This window comes from Pavona decussata, unplaced genomic scaffold (genome assembly GCF_977016875.1).
Source record: "Pavona decussata unplaced genomic scaffold, jaPavDecu1.1 SCAFFOLD_9, whole genome shotgun sequence".
Lineage (NCBI taxonomy): Eukaryota > Metazoa > Cnidaria > Anthozoa > Scleractinia > Agariciidae > Pavona > Pavona decussata.
The window spans coordinates 2,741,717-2,760,337 of NW_028145432.1; the positions used below are offsets into that span (position 1 = coordinate 2,741,717).

An 18,621-nucleotide genomic window follows, 5' to 3' on the forward strand; every position below is an offset into this window, starting at 1 on the left:
TGAACTTAGCTTTTGTTGTCATTTCATAATGAAACGAAAACAAAAAAACAAAGTCAACAAACGAAGCGTGAATCAATCAGCAGAGCAACACATGCAGAACGTCGAAATCTATGCTCCCGTCTCTCTCAGAATTGTGTGGAACGCCTGACACAAAAACTACTCGTAAGCACGTAGCCATTTTGCGAGCTCACTTCAGGCTAGTAAGCACACCTATTTTTTTCAAATTTACTTTTACTATTCCCTGCTGCTTTGGAAGTACTTATTTATGAGGAAACTTTTTTTTGCGACAGTGTGACTCCGTCATAATTTCAGTTTGCGTCAGAATAGAATATTCCGCATCGATAACACAAAAACGCGGCCTAGATTGCACACTGCAACAAGTTTTTGTAATCATTAATTTTCTATCCTCTTCTATGGTAAAACAACCAGGTAATATCATGTTTAATGTGCATGCATGTACAGTGCACTTGTCCTGTACTTTAGTAGAAGATAAACCCGGCACATTACTGTTCATAAACACTTGGGAATTTAACAGGCCATATAAAAGTTCCATTACAATATTATTTATATAATTATTACTGTTATATTTGCCAATTGACACTGTATTGTATAATTTTACATTGTCATAACTAATTTCCTTTCATTCCTCGTTTTTTTTTTATTATTTTGCTCACTTGTTTTTCTAACCTTTAATACTTTTTTAAGATCAGATTCTTTCCATGTGTCTTCTTTACGATCCTAAAAGCAAAAACAAAAGAATTCATTAAACAAATACCTGTACATTGTTAATCAATCTTCCACTGATGTTCTTAACTCATTAAGAAGAGCCATGTATACCATAAAATGTTTGTAGGTGTTCTTACAAAAACCTATGAATGTTAATTTTCAGGGACTTTGGAAGAATATTATTTTTACAGTTAGTTCCAGATTGGAAAGACCTCTTCTGGGGATATATATATATACAACTTATAATTTCCAGTTACTTGACAGTATGTTCCTTTTTTATTATTTTGCCATATTTTCAGCCACAAAGTTTACAATCACTATAATGACAAAAAAACTATAATTCTTACAATAGCAGCACTGTGTATGACAGGTTTATAAGAGAACGATGTATTATTCAGTAAATGACACAGGCATAGTCGGAAAAAAACATGTGCTGGTTCGAATCCTGGTTTATACATGTAAGGGCTTGCATTGCAGTTATTGAAAACAGCTGATTGTTGGTTGCTATAACTACAAGTGTAGTCTCCACCAAATTGTACAAAGTTGGAATACTGCATCAACTGGTGAACTTTCTTGTCTACTTATTACGTATACATTAACCTCAAAATAATAGGCAAGTTGATGCAAATTTTCCAACATTTGGTCACCTATTCCTAAATGTATTTCTTTTGGTTGTTAATTTGGTTGTATTGTTTCTATTCCCATTAGGGGTTTCATGTGCCTTTATAACCACTCCTTGCGCATATCACACCACTTGACGCCGACCAGTTTTTCTCGAGGCTAATTTTTTCCGTATATAGTTGTCACTAGTTATCATTTAGAGTAAAGTTCTAGCCTTGTCTAGACATTTTTTCTATATCCTACCTCGAAAATGTTTCGCTGAGTTGTACTTTTTGTTATTGAATTGTTCAGCATTTATATTTTGTTTTGTAATTGTATATTTTATATGGACTGTGTTTTGTCTTTGCTTGTATCTTGGCACTGTACTATTGTAATAAACGATAATTACTGGCGGCTCCCTCCACTACTGTTGTGTTCATTACTCATTCCACTTACATTAGAAATGATTTCTATTCGGCTGAGCGTAGCGATAGAGAATAGAATGTAATACAAAGTTTACTTTGGGTATGGATGAATGCACTAGGCTGCACTGAAATAGTATTTCTACAACTTACATCTACAGTAGAACCCTGCTGCATGCAACTAGAACTCAGTTAACTTGACGTCCCAGCCAACTCAAACAAAATAGGATTTCCCCTAGATTTAACCTCCTTTCTTCAGTAATTTGCTATCAGCTAACTTGAACTAGGTGACATCAAACTCCCTGTTTTAAACTCAAACTAATTTACTTTCCCTTTGCTCAAATTTACCTCAACTAACTCAAACTCTATTTCAAAAACATAGGTCAGTAAACCTCAACATGTCAGAACATCAACCCCTGGAGTAAAGAAATCTGGAGATCAAGGCTAAATTTTACTCGTTAAAATATATATATATATATATCACTTTTATTACTCTGTTTTACGTTTTCCGATCAAGAACAGCTCAAATGAGAAAACTGAATCCACTTCTTGTTTTATTTCCCTTTTAACATCTCGAAAATAACAAGATTAATGAACATATTTCAGAAAGGCCAATTGGTAGGTATTTCCCGGTAGATTTGGTTCTCTAACCGGGAGACCAGGAGATTTGATGAATAACTTGGAGACTCCCAGGAAAACCGGGAGAGTTGGCAGGTCTGGAACATAGTTGACTGATGTGTCAAAATCTTTAATTTTTAGTGATAACCTGTCTATTGCCTGACAATGTCCTTACCAAGATCAGTAAAAATTCCCAAACTAACATTCTTATCACAGTGCTCTATATCAGGCGATATTCCGCGCAATTTCGCAGGATAATTTATTGTTAAGTGTACTTTTTTGCGTGGTCACAATTTTCCCTGCGACGATCTGGTATGAGATCAAACTTTCAAACGGACACAAAATATCAAAACCTGAAATTTCCACAAAGCCTTGAAACTGAAGTGAAAATGAAACGTAGATAAGGATTAATAGTTCTAGTGGCTCTAGTAGTCGCTTATTATAATACAGTGTAAGTTAATGATTTCCTGATCACCAACCTTAGCGTAACAACCATGAAGGCTGCAATGTTAATACAGCTCAAAATATTTCTAAAAAATGAGCCTAGAAAAGGACTAGTGTCCTGCTATCAAATATTCCTAATCCGATAATGAATCAGCAAAAATCCCTCGTGACATAATTATATTACACAAATTCTCAATTTTCCATGACAGCTTACCGAAAAACATAGCAACGATCCCGCGCGAAAAAACATGAAACTACAAGAACAACGAAAGTAACATTACCTTGCCAGATGGCATTTTTTGATCATCTCTAGCTGTGGTCAGGGAATGTTGAAAGAGCAAGTTGAAAAGATGAAAACATGGGCTAAACTAAGCTTATTCAGACTGCATGGTTGCTAAGTACACTGCTCTCCGATCGTCCGCCATTTCTGTTTTAGAAATCCCTCATCCGGGAAATGGATGATGGGATACTAGTACCCAGGACCGGCTCTTTATTACTTACGGACCGAGTTTTTTCCCGTTGAGTGTTCGTGCTTGGGCCATAAATCAACGGGAAAAAACGAGGATCAGTGACTTACAGTACAAAAAGAGAAAAAAAGATTAGTAAGAAATTTACTACATATCTGAGGTTATTCGGGCGCGCGAAAAATTGGGCAATCACACTGAGCGTACTAACTGAGAGATAAATTTATGTTATTGAACTAGCTTGTTCGGTCCGTATTGGGAAAATCTTGGTCAAGTTCTTTTTTTACATGTTTTGGCGAGGTCCATAAGAACATCTTAAGAACTTTACAGGCACAAATTGCCAAACACAATAAGAACGTTTAGCCTCAGCCACAACCGAAATTAGACGTTCTTATAAAAAAAAGAAAAGAGTGTAATCGTATGTGAAAACTTCTGATGATACAATTTATGAGTAAAGTTCTCTTGAAGTGATGATTAAAGGCAACAAAATTAGGCGCAAAAAATCTGTAGCGGAATATATTTTTAAAATGTCTTCAACCCATTGAAATGAAGCAGCTTTGTCTGTGTATTGCCGGTTACTTGAATGTTTAATTTGACTTGATACGTGACACCCAAATAATAACTGTCAAATCGTTTTAAACCTACCCAGTATTTTTTATCTCTTTTCTTCCGTTTAGATATATTTGCTATGCGCGCGTTGTTCTATGTTTTTTAAATATGTTTATAAACGCCATAAAAACAGCGCAAGCAAAAGCGTTGAAATGTCACTGATCATTAATCACCGAAACCATTGACATGGAAAACAATCCCTCGGTGCTCTTTTTTTTTTTTTTTTTTTTTTTTTTTTTCTTTTCTTTATTATTTCAGATTTTTCCTTAAGTGAAAGAAAGCTCAGTATTGTCTTCGCCAGCTTTGAAACGATTGTTTCTTTTTCTTTTTTTCTTTGATAACGAAGCGTGCGGCTAGTAAAGACAGCAAACTAAAGCTAATGGAACGTACATTTTGGAGATGAAGCATGTTGCATATGCTCTCCCTTGTCTAGATCCTCAAACATTCTCAAAGGCGAAAGTAATTTGAAGTTTTGTCAGGTTTTGTTATATCAGCCACAACTCTCCATAGGCAAACTGAAAATGAATGATTTTACTTCCTTTACAAATGTCAAAGTGGATTTTCCATATCTATATTACCCTCCATCAAACAGATTTTGGAAACGTTTTGAGTTTGAAATTTCGCGCGCACGGAATATTAGCACCCAGGTTTTCACGGTTCTCCTTCGCGTTCGTTAGTGACGACATAATCAGTTACTATGGGCGTTGCCACAACAATATTCACAGCGGAAAATTTCCCCATTCGATGTTGAGCGCTAGTTATAGCACAGTACAATCATGGATACGTCTTGGATATCAAGCACAACGAGCAATGTATTCAACTACTTATATAATCAGGTGACAGGGGAAGATGAGAGTGCAGGAACTTACAGTTCGCGGAATGCACTTGCAAAAGGAATGTGGGTTACAGACCTTCCCACAAATAACTACGAGCCTCTTGAGGCCTCGCATGGAGCACGGACCATGGCTAAAAAGGTGAGGGTATTCTTTTCTGCGCTTTCATTCCTTTTTTATTTTCATTGCGATTCTTCAATTCTCTTCAACTTCGTTTCCAATTTGTTGTCGAAGTTAGTGCCGGATTGAAGAGAAAAAAGGAATGCGCGCAAAACATTATCTAGGGAATATCTCTGTCCAAAAGCATAAAATTAAAAGTCAATTATAAATTGAAAAAGTTTCCTGCAACTTTCTTTAAATAGAACTTAAGGAACTCCCCGCTGGGATGTAGGAACTCGGTAGTTTTGGCCGTGACTGTGCAGTACTAATTTTTTTTCTGGTCTATCAGTACAAGAAGATGAAAAAAGAGAAGCGCGCGCAAACACTCGCTCAATTATGACGCAACGTTTATTTTAATTCTGTCGTCATCAGCTTTATTTTGCCTGACAAAGAGAATTGGTATTAACTGCGTAAGAAAAAATCTTTCTTTTTTGTTACCACCCTAGGTTATTCATCTCTGGCAAGCACAAACTGTAATACAAGGACCTGTGCAAGCAAAAAATTGTCAGTATAGCCGTGAATAAATCTTTTTAAGCATTGCTGCGTTTTCTTTGCATAGAGGGCAGGAAACCGAAGCTGTTGGTTCAGCTAGATACGATGATCGTATTAACGCAAACCGTTTTTTCTTATAGTACAACCGAGAAAAAGAACTGGAGGAGAAAATTGCTGCTTTGAAAGCCCAGTGTATTGGTGAGTGTCGCATACTACCCCATCATATAATACAGACTTAATCTGTTTTGCTGTTGTTTTTGCTTTTTTTTATTATTATTATTATTATTATTATTATTATTATTATTATTATTATTATTATTATTATTATTATTTTTTTTTTTTTTTTTATTTTGTCTTTTTGCTTTTGACTTTTATTTGCTTTCTTGTTGTTGATGTATTCTATTTTGTATCCTCAGCAAAGAACAAGCAAATCGTTTGCCTTCAAGACAAGGTTTCAGAGGTACAGAAGACTGGCGACAAAAAGGCCGATGATTTGGAAAAAAAGTTGGAAGACAAAGAGCAGCTGATGAAGAAAGCGAGAAAGGTTGTTTCTTTGGTCAAAGGCAAACTGCTTAAAAAGGAGGCAGAGGCCAAGGAACTTAACACTGAGTTGCAATCAATCAAAGGTAAAGAGTTTCAACTGCATACTTTAATATATAAAGCTGGGCTCTTCCGCCATACATAAAAAATAAAGAAAAAATTACAAATATAAATAGTTAGCATTAACTATAATGTACACATAGAAGATAAAAATCATATTCATCATTTAATTAGACGGTTTTTATGGATTTTCTTTTTAAAAAGTATAAAATTATCCTCATCTTTGATTTCTTTTGACAAATCATCGAACTGATATTTGCTTCAACTGTAACAACGACACAAGCTAGTCGCTTTTTGTTATCTACAAAATCCTAATGAACATTAGGTCGGAACTGAATTGACTGACTCGACTGACTAATTGGTTGACTGACTGTCTCAATGACTGATTAGCTGGCGGACTGATTGATTGACTGACTGACTAACTGATTGACTGATTGACTGACTGACTGACTGACTGACTGACTGACTGACTGACTGACTGTACAATTTTCCAAAAAGAATAGTACACTCGCACTCGCACTCGAATAGTATAACGCTTCTTACTTATTCTTGTTTTTAGAAACCTTTGCAAACCTTTGGAAATCAAACGATTCCCTAAACGATCAAGTTGGTGAGCTCAAGGCCGTCTTGGCTAAAAGAGAAGAAATTTATAAAAAGCAACAGCAGTTAATCATATCTTTAGCGGAGGATGCAGGGAACAAACTGAAGAATGCATCGGCAAACATCTCAAACCTGAATGAAGAACTTAACATCTACAAAGGTAAGACTATGGTATCGCAGTGTTTACCCTTGACTGAATATAATGAGCCTATTTGCAGACAAGGAAGACTACAACACATTATTAGAAAAAATAGCAGTAAAATGTCATTCTCACTAACTTGCGAACCGTCTTACTAGCAGGAAGCGTTCAGTTAACATAAAACACCAACAATAATTGCCATGTTTGGGATAAGGTTTCCAAACGTTTCGGAATGGCTCTTGGCCCTTCATCAGTGGAAAAAAACAAGTTCGTTAAATGACCCTAGTCAGCCTTCGCCATTTTCGATGCCATCGAAAATATTGATATTGCATGGTGAAGCGAAATCTTATTGCTTAACTGTAAGTCGTGTTCCTGAAAGTATGTTTCGTTATCTTTAGTAGTTTCACAGTGATTTCGTTCATTTCGACATGCTCCGGATAAAATATAATAGCCAAACTCCCGCATATAAACAAAAACAAAGGTGTGGCTGACTAGGGCCCTTCAAATCCAGGGTAAGATTTGTTTGCGCATGGATTGGAAATTAAAATTCAAAAATTTACAGTGACTAGGATCTTGCAAGTTATAGAGTTGTGGATGAAGATGTTTCTGATCATTAAGAATTCATCAAGAAATGTTACAAAATAAATTCAAGAAACTTGTAACCTACCTACACGTTACTGTACAAAGCATATTCTATAGAGTGTGTGCACGGCGGCCAAGTTGGAGAATGTTCTCGCGGTGCTTCATGGGTTCGAATGCCGTTCAAGGCTGAATTTTTTTTAGGCTTTCTTTTCGCACAATCGGTACAAGTTTATATTGCGTACATAACTGCGATGTTCATTCAATTATTCATCGTGACCCACTGATGGTAATCTCGTACATAAATAATGCTAATTCTGGGAATGAGATTAAATTAGTGAAGCTCCACAATAATCGGCCAACGAATAAACAATGTAATCAAATGATTGGGATTAAATAATCAAAACACTCGAATCGTCAACACCCTCATTACGCGGCCACGCGACCTCCCTTAACTATGACGAAACATTAATGTGCCAATAGGCCCATGTACAGAGTACAGAGGTAACGCGTGTTATTTGAGCATAAGAATTTAATTCTAAATACAGCCGAACCCCTATAAAGCGGCCATTCCCTATGAAGCGGTCAGTTATGAGTCCTGAAACTATTGTTAGTATAATACTGTAAATAAATTTCCTGTTAAACGGACACCCCAATTAAGAGGCCGATCCTATGAAGGTTCTCTTGTTGTTTTTACCCAGAATTTAATACCACCAGTTTGGCCTTGTTTTGAAAAAGCTGATGGCAGATAAGAGTCCGAAATGGGTGACAACTGATAAAAACATTAAAGCACACGTTTATTATCGTCTTCATAACCGTTATCACTATGCTATAAGTTATAATATTTTGGTTTTGTGCAGTATACTTTGTAAACCATAATCAACATACAACTGTTGGAATGGCCGCGCGTTTGCAGATCCTTGGAACGCTCTCTTCTTCAGTTATGGACATTTTCTTTTTTTACCCGTTTGCCTTGTATACGTATATCGACTTAATTTATTTGGTTCTTGTTGTAGTCGACTTTGTTGCGCAGGATGCCTGTGGCGGACCGTGTTGAGGTTTCGGTCAAATTCCCTTTTTTTTTTTCTTCATTGTAGTCACAAACTGAATTTTTTAATTTAACTATTAAACCTGGATTCAAACCCTGTCCTCCCCTAGAAGGGATATTTTGGTCCTTTATTGTTCTAAGTGTCTTCAGGAAAGACTGACCAGTGAGAATCCATTGTCTGCGCATATAATTTAGGTCTTAGTGGGCCAAGAAAGGAAGGCTTTACATTTGCACTTTTAATAATTTGTACGTATAAACAGATTGTGATTATGAGTAGCCACGCTGCCCTAGCCATGCATTTTTAAATGCATCGCCGAACATCCCACGTGAACGCCCTTAGGCGTCTTGTTACAGGGTTTTCTTGAGAGGAATTGTGCAATCCTTAAAGGATAAAGAGTTTTCGCGACAATTATTATGAAACTTCAAATTTGAAATAGGAGGCTGTATTCTGATGCCCAACAAATGTCACAAGCCTCCAAGTTTGTCGCAATTCAAATAACTTGATGTTTTTTACACGCTCTTTGCTAATTGCCATTCTCAGAAGAGTGGCCGGAACCCATTCAGACATACCATTTTTAACCAACCTGTTTTTCAATCGTTTTCTAGAACGCGAGCGAGAATTGGAAACGAAGAACACTTCACTGAAGGATCACATTAAAGATCTAAAAGAAAAGCTGAACGAGATGACCCGAGACCAACTACAAAAAACAGAGCAAGTCAATAAAGAGGATGAAATGCTCTCTCGTGAGATTGCTACGCTTAAAAGCGAACTGAGTTTCAGCAACACTGCAAAAGCAGAATTAACAACTCTACTGGATAGCTCTAATGGTAAGAGTTTATTCGATATCCGACAATAAATGAACGGTTTGGAACTAATAAATTTGAGGAACCCCCACCTTCGTTAGAAAGGATGACTAAAGAATACAAAATATCGATGTTGCTTAAAAATGGATATAACCAGCGGTTTTACTGAAAAGTTCTAAAGATAGGATTTTAATAGTAAATAAAAATTACACAGCCAACTTTAAATTAAGCAGTATAAAAAGGGGAAAAATACTGTCGGTTGAGGTTCTTGTTTATCATCATAACTATTCTGCATTTTTCAGAACGTCTACATGAGTTACAAGAAAAGCTGGAGGGCATGGCCAAATATCTGCAAGAGAAAGAGCAGGTCAATCGACAGAAAGAAAATCAGCTTTTGTATGAGATTGATTCGCTGAAAAGCAAATTGAGTTCCACTAATGCTGCTCTGCTGCAGGCGGAAGATGACATGACGACTTTAATGGAAAGCTCTAAAGGTACGTACCACGTGGATATGATATAAGGCAGAAGTATTGAAGTCTTGGGAAGTTTTTGTGTAACTATGTCAATAGTAATCGATAATATTTTGAAGGCAACGTTTTTAAAACGAACTTTCCTGCAAAGTTGGGCAAGATTCAAACACAATCTTTATCTCATTAATGTAGCCCGTTCCGTGGTTGAGAGAATTTAAGTTTATATACAGTACAGGGAGTACATTAAGACATAACACTCGTAACCAATCTGTTTTCAGTTGATTTTCAAGAACGCGAGCGAGAATTGGAAACGACGAGTACTTCGCTGAAGGATCACATTAAAGAACTAAAGGAAAAGCTGAACGAGATGACCCGAGACCAACTACAAAAAACAGAGCAAGTCAATAAAGAGGATGAAATGCTCTCTCTTGAGATTGCTACGCTTAAAAGCGAATTGAGTTCCAGCAACACTGCAAAAGCAGAATTAACAACTCTACTGGATAGCTCCAATGGTAAGAGTTTATTCGATATCTGACAATGAATGAACGGTCTGGAGGAACCCCACCTTCATTAGAAAGGATGACTGAACCAAGTAACAATACATTAAACTGATTAATTTGTGGACCTCAGAAATAAGGATGTTTCTTAAATACTGACATAACCAGCGGTTTTACTGCAAAGTTCTAAAGATAGGAGTTTTAATAGTGAATAAAAATTACACAACGAACTTTTAATCAATTTTAGCAGTATAAAAAAGGGGAAAATACTGTCGGTTAAGGTTCTTGTTTACCATCACAACTATTCTGCATTTTTCAGAACGTCTACATGAGTTACAAGAAAAGCTGGAGGGCATGGCCAAACATCTGCAGGTCAGTCGACAGAAAGAAAATCAGCTTTTGTATGAGATTGATTCGCTGAAAAGCAAATTGAGTTCCTCTAATGCTGCTCTGCTGCAGGCAGAAGATAACATGACGACTTTAATGGAAAGCTCGCAAGGTACGTACCACGTGGATAAGATATAAGGCTGAAGTATTGAAGTCTTGGGAAATTTTTAGATAACGTTATCAATAGTAGTCCACAGTGTTTTGAAGGTAACTAATGTAAAACGACCTATCCTACAAAATTAGGCAAGATACAAACATAGAGCCAGTTATTTAAACAGAGTCTAGACAGTCTAACTTAGGACCCGTTTTAAGACAATCAGTGGGCCTCCAAATCTTTTGATAAGTGGTTTATTTTAGGGAGATAAATAGTTTTCTAATCTGGGACGCAAGCCTTTTCTTGTTACTGTAAACAGCAAAAAATGTTTAGATGTGGATGGTGGCAAAATAGAAAATGGCTTAGAACGTGGTTTTGCTAAACACCGTCTAAACTGTCTTTTAATAACTGACCCATAATCTTTATCTCATTAATGTAGCCGTTCCGTAGTTGAGAGAATTTCAGTTTTTATACAGTACAGGGAACCCATTCAGACTAACATTTTTAACCAATCTGTTTGTCATTCGTTTTCAAGAACGCGAGCGAGAATTGGAAGCGACGAGTACTTCACTGAAGGATCACATTAAAGAACTAAAGGAAAAGCTAAACGAGATGACCCGAGACCAACTACAAAAAACAGAGCAAGTCAATAAAGAGGATGAAATGCTCTCTCGTGAGATTGCTACGCTTAAAAGCGAACTGAGTTTCAGCAACACTGCAAAAGCAGAATTAACAACTCTACTGGATAGCTCCAATGGTAAGAGTTTAATCGCTATCCGATAATGAATGAACGTTTTGGAACTAATAAATTTGAGGAACCCCAACCTTCGTTAGAAAGGATGAATGAAGTAAATAACAATATATTAAACAGATTAATTTGTGGACTTTAGAATTGTCGATGTTGCTTAAAAGCTGACATAACCAGCGGTTTTACTGAAACGTTCTAAAGATAGTAGTTTTAATATTGAATAAAAATTACACAGCGAACCTTTTTTTAGCAGTATAAAAAAGGAGGAAAAATACGGTCGGTTGAAGTTCTTGTTTATCATCATAACTATTCTGCATTTTTCAGAACGTCTACATGAGTTACAAGAAAAGCTGGAGGGCATGGCCAAACATCTGCAAGAGAAAGAGCAGGTCAATCGACAGAAAGAAAATCCGCTTTTGTATGAGATTGATTCGCTGAAAAGCAAATTGAGTTCCACTAACGCTGCTCTGCTGCAGGCGGAAGATGACATGACGACTTTAATGGAAAGCTCTAAAGGTACGTACCACGTGGATAAGATATACTAGTAAGGCTGAAGTATTGAAGTCTTGTTAAGCTTTGTGTAACTATATCAATAGCAATCCATTGTGTTTTGAAGGTAACTAAGATAAAAACATAATCTTTATCCTATTAAAGTAGCCGTTCTGTCCTTGAGAGAATTTCAGTTTTGATCCAGGTGAAATGTATTTCGTTTGTCATAAAAATCAATAAAAACATTTAGATTGTAGCCGTGAGCTCCGCGCTGTATGGAGACTGATCAGGTGGATGGTCAAACCGTCACCCCACTGCTCCCTGCTAGTCTCGTAGATTAGGTCTGACTTTTTTTCTTTTTTTACGTTGCTAACGTCGTGACTGTCAATCTAAAATTTACTTTGACTACCGTATAAACTATCTTATGGGTGTGTGCAAGTTCATGGGCTCGCACCCAAATGGGAAACCTGTTAAACCTTCTCCGCGAGCTCTCCTATTCCTGAAGAACTGAGTTTGGATGTTTTTTTTGTAACCCGAAGAATTTCAACATTTACTAACGTTCTCGTTCTTTATCTCCTAGAGTTAAACATGTTGAACACATGTCTGAAGGAAAAACTTCAGGAGAAGGAGGATCTCCATCAGCAGATTGCTTCAATGAAGAGCCAACTGTTTTCGAGTAATGCGTCATTGCAGGATCTGTTTCAGACAAAGACTGAAATGATGGCCTCACTTGACGGCTACAAAGGTAAGTATGTGGCCTTCATGGTAAAACTTTTACGGTACTTAATAAGTTACACTGATGGTTGGGACTTCACATTCCAGATGGACCACTCTGCAAAGAAGACTATATAAGATATTGGCTTCCAATGAAGTTAATCAGACCTAGCACACACAGTGAAAATACTGTGTAGCCTTCATTTTGTCGATGTTCTTGTGTTTCCAGAGCGTGAATATCAGATGCAAATGTTGAACTCTTCCTTGGAGAAACGTCTTCGCGAGGCGCAAGAAAAACTAAATCTAGTGGTTAACCAATTGACAGAAAGAGAAAACACCAATCCAAAGAGGGAAGGCTTCCCTCGTCTTAATATTCCATCGAAAGAAACTGGAATGACCTGTGCACTGGACAGTTCTCCAGGTACGATTTTACTGGCAAAGATACCCGAGCGGTATAAGGTTGTTCAAGGGTTGAAATTTTGATCAAGTTTTTACCCATTTGGAAAAGATGAAGCCTAGCACGCGTACATATAGTAGTGATGACGTGATGAGGTCTCTTGTCTCGGATCTAGGAAGGGAGGGGTTGATGGGGTGACAACGAACCCCCGTTATATGGACTTAAAAATATCAGAGTTGCCTTGTTTTATAATCCATTTTCTCAAGAATTTCTTGTGTAGCACGCTCCTTGACCCCCTTTTAAAGCTCACTCCAATTGACAACCCTTTCTATCGAATAATCCTAGATCCACCCATGAGTTGTCATTTTTATTTGATTCCTGGGAGAATGGGAACAGGCTCTGGAAAATCTGACAGGCTAGGTACTTGTTTGATATTTTTTAGGTCTCATTCATGCCCTGCAGTTTTGAACGGTCACAAAATAGCAAAAAAGAAGACAGGGTTGCAGACTAGCTACTATAGAAAGAGAAGGAATAGAAATGATTTTTGCGTAATATCGGCTGTATAAAAGCTCTTCCTTCGAAAAGGGAATAACTTATCAGCTTTATTAAAATAGAACCGTTAGCCAAGAGTGAATTGTGAAAAGTTAACAGTACTATAAGATAAGTATTCTTAGATAGAAAATTTCAGTTACACTTGTGTGTTCCAAAGTTTATAAACCCTACCGTTCATGTATAAGAGGTTTACGTTGAACTGATGCTGTTCATTCTAAGCTCAAAAATATGCTAACCCACCTTCGCTGATGAGACCAGAAAGGAATTGACTATAGAGTATTTATTTAAAAATACAACTTATGCTGCCATTAATTTTGTTTAGCGGAATTCTGCAACAAATTTCCACCGCCACCAATCATATGTCCAGCCAAGGATATGACGTCTCCAGTCAAGCATGGCATACCAGTGCCAGGAAAACATACGGTTACAAATCAGGAAGCTGGTGGATCCTCTGGAATGATTTACCCAAATCCATACTCTATGAAAGCCATGAACTATAGCAAAGGTACGGGGGAGACGTTTCACTGAGTTTCTGTAATTACGCTTTTATTTCCTTTCTTGGACGAAAACGTTCCCCAGTGAGAAGAAAAAAGTGTCAAAAATTGCATTTTTTTATAATTATATTTATACCTGGTTAATTTGGAGTATGTAAAAAAAGAAAAGAGATTTGAAACGACGATCCTTTTGCAAGCTGAATAGTCCTAATAGGACATTTTCATGGTGGAATCATTTTACTACAACTACGTAGCAGAATCCTTCTGTTTTATGTTTTCTCGTGCAAACTAGAGTAATTAATACTTTCTTCCCACTGGGATGACAAAATGTAGGAAAAACGAAACGCATTCTGGTAATTGCAGTCAATGACCCGGCTATTACAATGAGGGGTGAATACAAAACCGGGACTAGGCCATGGTCCAGTCCATTTGCCCATGGACCATCTTATGGCCCACCCAATTGTTAGTGGTCAAGCACGTACAGAAAATGAAAATCAACTTACCACCGTTTACACAATGAGCAAGGAAACTGGTAACCAGTTTTATAGGTACAGAAACTCGCCATTTGGGGAAGACAGATGTCTGAGGTGAGTCAACTGTAATTTCTCTTCCACGAACTCATTGTTATGTTAGGTATCGAAATCCCCATGAATGCGAACAGGCATCCCGCCGCCGGGTACGTCTTTGCAAACCTGTTCACAGGTTAGAGCCAAAGCAGTAAAATGTACCATCAAAATGATCACTAGTAGAACCCAGTCTTTGTAACACCGACTGTGGTTCCGAGGGAAATTTCTATTGAAAAGAAACAATTGTATTTAATCTTTTACTGTCCTCAACGCTTCGACACATTGAGTCACTAAATCAACGGTCCTCCAAGTTGTATCAATTACATGACTCAGCTCAGACATGTCTTTCCCAAAATGTCGACAGTGAGAACCATGTGCTTCTGTGCCGTAAAAGCTTTAAACTGGTTACTAGTCCCCTGGCTCATCATGTACGATAGGAAGTTGCTTTTTGATCTTCTACACGTGCTTGACCACTAAGGTTTGTTCTTTAATTTGCTTTGTTTTGCTACATTTATCAAGCTACTGACAACTACTGGTTCTAGTTGTAGTAAATAATAATAATAATAATAATAATAATAATAATAATAATAATAATAATAATAATAATAATAACAACAACAACAACAATAATAATAATAATAATAATATTAACAAAATTAATAATAATAATAATAATAATAATAATTGGGTGGGCCATAGGGTGGGCCATGGCCTAAACCATAGCCTGGATCAAAGCCTAACCCAGGTTTTGTATATACCCGGATTGAACGGGATTCGACGCAATGACCTCTACGATGCCGGAGCAGTGCTCTACCAACTGAGCTACTCAGCCAACCTTGCGGATAAATTTTCAGGCTTCTTTTCCCAGCTGCTTATATTGCGTACATAACTGCGAACTTCTCTCGTATATTAATTATTTCATCCGCAGTTCAAATATATATTTCACTTCCACAGGATGAATTGTTAAATACTAACCTCATTGTTTTGTTGTTTAGGCAGTATAAAGCTGAGACCAACTGCACCGTATATTCCTGTCACCAGTGGTGTTGGGTCACAAGTTACTCAGACAAACAAGGTCCATGAAAAACAGAAGAAAAACATTATGATCAATCCTTTTGCTGATATTGGTACGTTTACCTCTCTTTCTCTGCTAAACGATAATTTTGTCGTTGTTTACTCAAAGTGTCACAAAAATTAACGTTTGGTTTTGTCGACAGAACTGATGGGGTAATTTTACCACCAAAAAAGGAGATTCGACTGCTGACGTTTGGAGTGTTAGTCCTTCGTCAGGGTGAATCCACGCTCTGACGTCAGGCGAAACTGAGCCTCACTCGAAATCTTAACGGTGGCCAAATTACTTTATCAACTCTGACAAAAACCAAACATTCCTTTCCACTCCCCACGACGCAGCACCACAGTTTGTTCAGAAACTAACCCCCTTGTCACCAAATTTCGCAACTTAGTCATTTTTCCAACAAGAGCTTTAGTTTTTAGTGTCTCCGCGGTGCTTTCGAGACTGTCTTTAAGCTCACACTGACCTATGTATTCATCTGGATGGAAGGAAACAGAAACAGCGTGAAACAGTTTTGAAACAAAGCGCCTGGCGTAAGGCCACAACAAGATGCATGATGTCAAAAAAACATTTAAAAGAGAAACTGTTTTTGTTTAATGTGAATGTTTTCTGTGCACCAGGCCTACAATTTCAATTGAGCTTCAACTAATTTTTGCACTTATCTTTCCTCTATACCTTGTTGATAATTGTTTCTTCAATTCTGCAGAAAGCCAAGGATTCCTCAGCAGTACCGTTGGAAAATGGTTCGGATTCTAGTAAGTTTTCTACCTCAAGATAAATGGATTATATTTAAACATACCAAACATCCCCAGCTTCAACATCACTTTTCTGTAGACCTCGCGTTACTCAAGCTGCTTACGTGTGAACCACAACCTAAAATGCACGAGTCACGTACAAAATAGAGAGCTCTTAGTTTTTCTGGCAAGTATAGCTGTTTGAAAAACAAAAGCCCGTCAGTGAAAAGGCAGTTCTTTAAAGGAAAGCTAAAAACCAACCACTAAGGAAAATCAAGCAGTCAGTGCCAAGTGACAGTTAAATTCTTGTAAATTGCTTCTGTTCAAAACGTTTTGCCTTCATTTGAATATCTCGTAAGTTAGGTGTATTTCCACAGAGTCGAAAGTTAAGCCACCTATATGTCGTTTTGAATTTCACCACTCCGAGAGTGAAAGAGTTAAACACGTCACAGTGACTGAAACAAATATTTATCGTTAAACTCATTTGAAGCAGAGTTTAGGTAAAAATTTAACAGTTAAACTGAATGTACCCAAAATTGTCTTAATTTTTAAGTTAATTAAAAATGGTTAAAAAGAAACGTGCTCTGCGAAGGGTTACTGCGTTACTCCAATGTACCAGCGAGGAAACGATTAGAAAAGGCTGGTCTAGTTAACTGTAATCTACAATCCTAGTCAGCATTTTTGTGAACTATAAAGAAATCACCTCCACCCTCGGCACACCCCAGGAGAAAACTATCGGACTCATTTCTTTTTCTTTCTCATATCCAGCATATTTCCTACCTCGTCTAGCTAGTGACGTTAGCATTTTTTCTCTTCTTCAGGTATCTATTACTTGTGGATGCTGCAATCAAGTTTAAATATTTGTTTTGTTTCGAGAAATTGTAAATATGTAAATAATTATGACCACTGTTCAAAGAAAAAAAACTTAAAAACATTTTTGTGTGTGTGATTTTGTTTTCTCTTAAGCAACATTTAATTTCTGAGTGTGAAAATCTAAAATCTGTTAAAATCTAGGGGTTGAAAACTTCAAAATATCTAGAGGTTACTCTTTCTTCAGACCTCAGTTGGAATTGTCGTATTGATAACATTACAGGGAAAGCAAATAGCACTCTTGCTTTCCTTAGACGAAATCTACAGGTGAATTCCCCTAAGATCAAGACCTTAGCTTACTTTGGCCTAGTTCGTCCACTGTTGGAATATTCAGCTACAGTCTGGGATCCTCACACGGATATAAACATCAGGAAAATCGAAATAGTACAGCGGCGAGCTGCCCGCTTTGTAGTCAGGAATTACAATTGTATGGCGAGCGTAGGAGTTTTACTACACCAGCTGGGATGGAATTCACTTCAAAGCAGAAGGAAAGGAACTGATGAGACTCTGCATGTTGTATAAGTTGCACCATGGCTTAGAGGCAGCAGATGGAATGCCGCAGTTAATCCCAATTCGACGGACCAGCAGGCATCTGAATTCAAATGCGTACGAGGTACCATATTCAAGAACTAACTATCACAAGTGCTCGTTTTTCCCACGCACAATAAGGGAATGGAACTCGTTACACGAAGATATTGTCACCCTGTCGAACTTGGACTCTTTCAAAAAAGCACTGGTTTCATGACCGCATCCGTTTGTGTGTTTTACTTATCTTTTTACTTTTATGTACTTGTTTATCTATTTGTAATTTGCATATGGTTAGCCAATTTATTTATTTACTTTTAACCCCCCCTCACAAGAATCTTGATTTTTGAAGGAGGTGGGGTTGCTTGGAAGGAGAAGAAGAAGAAGAAGAAGAAGAAGAAGAAGAAGAAGAAGAAGAAGAAGAAGAAGGCTTTAACGTTTTTTAAACTTTTTTATGCAGCTTTTCTTTATCGCGAAAATCATCATTTTCACAGAATATCTTTTATTTCTTTTCCTAATTAATAACCACAGTTCAGTACTGCTGCTAACCCCGGCAGCCTGTGCAAAGCAGTACACTACCCGAGAAAACATGCTAGCGTGCGTCCACCGTACACAGGCTAGCCTCTCACGCAGTCATTTCAGGGAAGCAGTAGTATGATGATGATGATAATGATGACGATTCCAGCCTGTTTCATACCCACGAATGTAAACAAATCACTCTAAACAATCCAAAACAGATAAAAATTAATTATGTTGATCGTTTTATGAGCGTACAAAATTACGCTAGGAGAAAATTAAAAGAGAGCAGAAACAAAAAAGGGAAAACGACAGGTTTCCTTGAAATTTGTAACAGGTTTTTCTTCGAAATAAGCTCG

General features: G+C 37.2%; 2 protein-coding genes across 7 annotated transcripts in view; one reads left to right on the forward strand and one right to left on the reverse strand.

The window, feature by feature from the left end:
• LOC146488547 (cytoplasmic dynein 2 intermediate chain 1-like) overlaps positions 1-3,259 on the reverse strand; it is a 38,064-nt gene extending 34,805 nt beyond the window's left edge. For all 3 annotated transcript variants that reach the window (XR_014866370.1, XM_085118260.1, XM_085118244.1), the window contains exons 1-2: positions 3,092-3,259; positions 688-738 (exon numbers count right to left, since the gene is read on the reverse strand). Coding sequence is in view for 2 of the 3 variants with exons in the window: in XM_085118260.1 (XP_084974386.1) it covers positions 688-738; positions 3,092-3,106 (66 nt within the window). In the remaining variant the exon portion in view is untranslated. The remainder of the gene's footprint in view (positions 1-687; positions 739-3,091) is intronic.
• Positions 3,260-4,599: 1,340 nt separating this feature from the next.
• Positions 4,600-17,284, forward strand: LOC146488548 (uncharacterized). 4 transcript variants are annotated; one of them, XM_085116550.1, is made up of 16 exons: positions 4,600-4,857; positions 5,508-5,565; positions 5,784-5,993; positions 6,527-6,727; positions 8,940-9,161; positions 9,440-9,631; positions 9,886-10,119; positions 10,424-10,603; positions 11,121-11,342; positions 11,658-11,849; positions 12,403-12,567; positions 12,766-12,957; positions 13,808-13,990; positions 15,541-15,672; positions 16,324-16,372; positions 17,173-17,284. In XM_085116550.1, coding segments are annotated over exons 1-16 (2,631 nt in total). In that variant the 5' UTR covers positions 4,600-4,659; the 3' UTR covers positions 17,174-17,284. The 4 variants fall into 4 exon arrangements, with proteins under 4 accessions (XP_084972676.1, XP_084972694.1, XP_084972704.1 ...); XM_085116568.1 differs by having other exon boundaries at positions 9,898-10,119; XM_085116578.1 differs by lacking the exon at positions 8,940-9,161.
• The last annotated feature ends 1,337 nt before the right edge of the window (positions 17,285-18,621 follow it).

What these genes read in the sequence shown, in the direction of transcription:
- LOC146488548 (XM_085116550.1), top strand. Translation starts at nt 4,660, where the DNA reads ATGGATACGTCTTGGATATCAAGCACAACGAGCAATGTATTCAACTAC. An exon ending in TGAGTTGCAATCAATCAAAG is followed by an intron (nt 5,994 to 6,526) that starts GTAAAGAGTTTC and finishes TCTTGTTTTTAG; the next exon opens with AAACCTTTGCAAACCTTTGG. An exon ending in TGCACTGGACAGTTCTCCAG is followed by an intron (nt 12,958 to 13,807) that starts GTACGATTTTAC and finishes AATTTTGTTTAG; the next exon opens with CGGAATTCTGCAACAAATTT.